General features: G+C 52.7%; 1 protein-coding gene across 1 annotated transcript in view; it reads left to right on the forward strand.

Annotated features, from left to right (window-relative positions):
* Positions 1-1,487: 1,487 nt before the first annotated feature.
* The window catches only part of LOC143506180 (teneurin-1-like), a 7,109-nt gene continuing 2,961 nt past the window's right edge, over positions 1,488-5,635 (forward strand). Inside the window, exons 1-4 of the mRNA XM_076996249.1 lie at positions 1,488-1,758; positions 2,248-2,538; positions 3,204-3,594; positions 4,173-5,393. Coding sequence (XP_076852364.1) covers positions 1,573-1,758; positions 2,248-2,538; positions 3,204-3,594; positions 4,173-5,393 — 2,089 coding nt within the window. The 5' untranslated portion in view covers positions 1,488-1,572. The remainder of the gene's footprint in view (positions 1,759-2,247; positions 2,539-3,203; positions 3,595-4,172; positions 5,394-5,635) is intronic.

Raw genomic sequence — 5,635 nt, forward strand, 5'->3', positions numbered from 1 at the left:
CACAAACCTACACACACCATCACACACCTACATACACCATCACACACACACCATCACACACCTACACACACAATTACACACACCATCACACAAACCTACACACACCATCACACACACACCATCACACACCTACACACACCATCACACACACACCATCACACACACCTACACACACCATCACACACCTACACACACACTTACACACACCTACACACACCATCACACACACACCATCACACACACACCATCACACACCTACACACACACTTACACACACCATCACACACACCTACACACACCATCACATACCATCACACACCTACACACACCATCACACACTTACACACACCTACACACACACTTACACACACCATCACACACCTACACACACACTTACACACACCATCACACAAACCTACACACACCTACACACACACCTACACACACCTACACACACACCTACACACACCATCACACACACACCATCACACACTTACACACACCATCACACAAACCTACACACACCATCGCACACACACCATCACACACCTACACACACACCATCACACAAACCTACACACACACCTACATACACCATCACATACCATCACACACCTACACACACCATCACACACACACCATCACACACCTACACACACACACCATCACACACCTACACACACACTTACACACACCTACACACACACCTACACACACCATCACACACACACCATCACACACTTACACACACCATCACACAAACCTACACACACCATCGCACACACACCATCACACACCTACACACACACTTACACACACCATCACACACACCTACATACACCATCACATACCATCACACACCTACACACACCATCACACACCATTACACACCTACACACACCTACACACACCATCACACACCTACACACACCATTACACATCTACACACACCATCACACACACCTACACACACACCATCACACACCTACACACACACCATCACACACCTACACACACCTACACACACCATTACACACCTACACACACCATTACACACCTACACACACCATCACACACCATCACACACACCTACACACACCATCACACACCTACACACACCATCACACACCTACACACACCATTACACACCTACACACACCATTACACACCATCACACACCATCACACACACCTACACACACCATCACACACACCATCACGCACCTACACACAGCCTGGGTGTTGCCTGGGTAATTACGCTGTGTGGGTGTGGTCTGGGTAATTACACTGTCTGGGTGTGATCTACACTGTGTGGGTGTGGTCTACACTGTGTGGGTGTGGTCTGGATTATTACGCTAGCTGCCCCTTTCTCTCCTGCCTGACTGTTCCAGGGCTTGTATGTTTAGGAAGTGGGCATCTCCATAGTGAGAAACCATGACGATTGTGATGTCACAGTGTCTCTCTTTCCCTCTCTCCCTCCCTCTCTCCCTCCCTCTCTCTCACTCTAGCGCACTCTGTGAGTGTGTATCGTGTGGGGAGTGACAGCTCTCTCTGGGTCACCTACTCCAGTGGGATGGACATCACTCTCAGTACTGAGCCCCACATGGCGTTGCCAGGGGCGTTGCCGGGTGTGGTCCACCCCACAGTGGGCAGGTGCAACATCACGTTACCAGGGGAACAGAGTCACAGTCTCATCGAGTGGAGGCAGAGGAGAGATCAGGACAGAGGGAACTACACCACCTACGAGAGGAGACTACGGGTGTAGTACACACACACACACACACACATGCGCACACACACACACACACACATATACACACACACATACACACACATACACATACACACACACATACACACACATATATACACACACACACACATATACACACACACACATATACACACACACATATACACATACACACACACATATACACCACCTACGAGAGGAGATTACGGGTGTAGTACACACACACACATACACACATATATACATACACACACACATACACACACATATATACATACACACACACACACATACACACACATATATACATACACACACACACACATATATACACACACACACACCACCACCTACGAGAGGAGACTACGGGTGGAGTACACACACACACACATTCACATACAGTGGCTTGCAAAAGTATTCATACCTCTCTCCCCCCCCTCTCTCTATCTCTCTCTCTCTATCTCTCTCTCTCTCTCTCTATCTCTCTCCCTGCAGGCTCACAGTAGGAATGTTCTGTCTATAGACTACAGTCAGGCGTCACGTGTGGGGAAGATTTATGACGACCACCGTAAGTTCACGCTGCGTGTGCAGTATGACGATCACGGGCGCCCCACCCTCTGGAGCCCCAGCAGGTTCAGCGAGGTGGGGGTCAGCTACACCCCCGACGGCCTGGTCTCCTCCATCCAGCGGGGCAACTGGAGTGAGCGCAGAGACTACGACAACGGCCGCCTCTCCACCCGCACCTGGAGCAGCGGCAAGACCTGGAGCTACACCTTCATGGAGAAGGTGTGTGTGTGTGGGTGGGTGTGGGTGGGTGTGTGTGTGTGGGTGTATATATGTGAGTGTTCGTGTGTTTGTGTCTAATGTAGAGGTGTCTTTAACTAAGGATTTTCAGTCGAATCTGATTAGTCAGATTTTCCATTTAGTCGACTAATAGTCAAATCGGGTTTTTTTATCTAGAGCACCTTAAACAGGATCCCGTTCTCATTCAGGACTTTTTTCCACTTCAAATTAAAAACCTAAAAAATGAATAAACATGGTAGGTTGGCTTTATTCAGCTTTTATTTATTTATTTATTAATTAAACGTTAGAGAACATTAACAAAAAAAAGTCAGTGTGCATATCAAATTGTCAGACAGGCACTGTGCAAAATGTCAAAAATATTTTAAATAAAATATGCCTGCCTGAAAATATTTTAAAAATTGCCACACAACAGCAAAAAAATTAGAATTAAAGGTTCAAGTAACGGGGTTTAAAAAGCAAACAACAACGAGACGACCGAAACAACAAACGGCTGAACTGTTACTATACACATCAATTTATTTTGCTTCTTTCTCTCTTTCTCCCTCTCTCCCTCCACCTCCCTGTCTCCCTCTCTCATCTGTCTTGTTCTTTTCTTCTCTTTCCCCTTCTGTCTTTCATCCTCTTTCTCTCTTTTGTCCCCCTCTCAGTCACTCCAGCTCTTGCTACACAGTCAGAGACGCTACACGTTCGAGTTCGACCAGACGGACTTCCTCATGTCCGTCACTCTGCCCAGCATGGTCAAACACGCCCTCCAGACCTCCCTCTCCATTGGCTACTACCGCAACACATACACGCCCCCGGACGCCCCTGGCCACGCCCTGGTGCAGGACTACGCGCAGGACGGGCGTCTGCTGCAGACGCTGTGGTTGGGCACGGGCCGGCGTGTGCTGTACCGCTACAGCCGCGTGGGCCGTCTGACAGAGGTTATCTACGACTCCACCCTGGTCAGCTTCAGCTACGACGAGTCCAGCGGAGCACTGAAGACCATCCACCTCATGCAGGAGGGCTTCGTGTGCACCATCCGCTACAGACAGACGGGTCCGTCCAGACTTCCCTCTCTCTCCTCTCTGTCCTTCACTGGTGAAGAGAAAACGCACGTTTCACGACTCGTGTTACAGGCTCGATTAGTCCATCTGCGGAGAGGAGATGAGATTAGTCCTAGACACTGGGCAGCTCCAGGGTAACCTACACCTGTCCTCCTGCTCATTAAGAGGAGCTCATCAGCTCTCCTGAGCCCAGGGGAGGGGCGGAGCCTTGTGTCTGACCCCTGGGGAGGGGCAGAGCCTGGTGTCTGACCCCTGGGGAGGGGCGGAGCCTGGTGTCTTTCTGTGGAAACCTCCTGCCCCACAACACACACATTTGTTTTAGAATTAAGCTGTAGAATAATTTTGCTTTATGTTGATCACAGAAGTAAAGGTGATGCATAAAAGGGTGTAATACAGCAAATCATAGATCTCCCTCCTCCTCTGTCTCTCTCTCGCTCTATCCCTCCTTCTCTCTCGCTATCTCTCTCTCTCCCTCTCTCTCTCTCCCTCCCTCTCTCTCTCTCTCTCTCTCTCTCTCTCCCTCTCTCTCTCTCTCCCTCTCTCTCTCTCTCTCTCCCTCTCTCTCTCCAGGCCCACTGGTAGGTCGGCAGATCTATCGTTTCAGTGAGGAGGGTTTGGTCAACGCCCGATTTGACTACAGCTACAATAACTTCCGGGTCACCAGCATGCAGGCGATGATCAACGAGACTCCGCTGCCCATCGACCTGTACCGCTACGTGGACGTCTCGGGCCGGGTCGAGCAGTTCGGCAAGTTCAGCGTCATCAGCTATGACCTGAACCAGGTCATCACCACTCACGCCATGAAGCACACCAAGATCTACAACGCCAACGGGCAGCTGGTGGAGGTGCAGTATGAGATCCTGAAGGCCATCACCTTCTGGATGACACTGCAGTACAACAGCCTGGGCCAGCTGATGTCGTGCGACGTGCGCGTGGGCGTGGAGGGCAACGTGAGCCGCCGGTCCTACGAGTACGACCCGGACGGGCAGCTGCAGGCGTCTGCGCTGGACGAGCGTCCGCAGTGGCGCTACAGCTACGACCTGAACGGCAACATCAACCTGCTGAGCTCGGGGGCCAGCGGGCGTCTCACGCCGCTACGCTACGACCTGCGGGACCGCATCACGCGGCTGGGCGAGCTGCAGTACCGCACGGACCAGGACGGCTTCCTGCGCAGCCGCGGGACGCTGCTGTTCTCCTACACGTCCGGCGGGCTCCTGGCGGGGGCGCTGGAGAGGGAGAGCGGGCGGCGGGTGTGGTACGGCTACGACGGGCTGGGCCGACGCGTGTCCAGCCGCAGCAGCGACGGGGCTCGCCTGCAGTTCTTCTACGCGGACCTGGGCCACCCCACCCGGGTCACGCACCTGTACAACCACACGGGCGCCCACATCACCTCCCTCTACTACGACCTGCAGGGACACCTCATCGCCATGGAGATGAGCAGCGGGGAGGAGTTTTACGTGGCGTGCGACGTGGGCGGGACGCCGCTGGCCGTGTTCAGCAGCCGCGGGCAGGTGGTGAAGGAGCTACGCTACACCCCGTACGGAGACGTCTACCAGGACTCCAACCCCACCTTCCACCTGCCCTTCGGCTTCCAGGGCGGCCTTTACGACCCGCTGACACGCCTGGTGCACCTCGGTCGCCGCGACTACGACGTGGTTGCCGGGAGATGGACGACACCCAATCACGAGCTGTGGGCGGACGTGAGCGTAGACCCCAAGCCCTTCAACCTCTACACCTTCAAGAACAACTACCCTCTAGGGCCCCTGCAGGATGTTGCCACGTTCACGACAGGTAAGATAGCTGGACCCACGAGGACGTTCTCTCTCTCTCAGAGCTCCTCAGAGTTCCTCAGAGTTCCTCAGAGCTCCTCCCCTGTCCTCTCTGGCTGTGATGGAACTCTGGCTTTGGTCTTTTGGTTTTGTCATTGTTGGACCTTCTCCTGTTAGACCTGTTAGCTTTCAGAACTCCCTAGCTGGGCTGCTCTTTGCTCCTGAAAGGTCCTGTAAGGTCCTCTGTTGTCCTGTGAGGTCATC

This window comes from Brachyhypopomus gauderio, unplaced genomic scaffold, assembly GCF_052324685.1.
Source record: "Brachyhypopomus gauderio isolate BG-103 unplaced genomic scaffold, BGAUD_0.2 sc425, whole genome shotgun sequence".
In the NCBI taxonomy this organism is placed as follows: domain Eukaryota; kingdom Metazoa; phylum Chordata; class Actinopteri; order Gymnotiformes; family Hypopomidae; genus Brachyhypopomus; species Brachyhypopomus gauderio.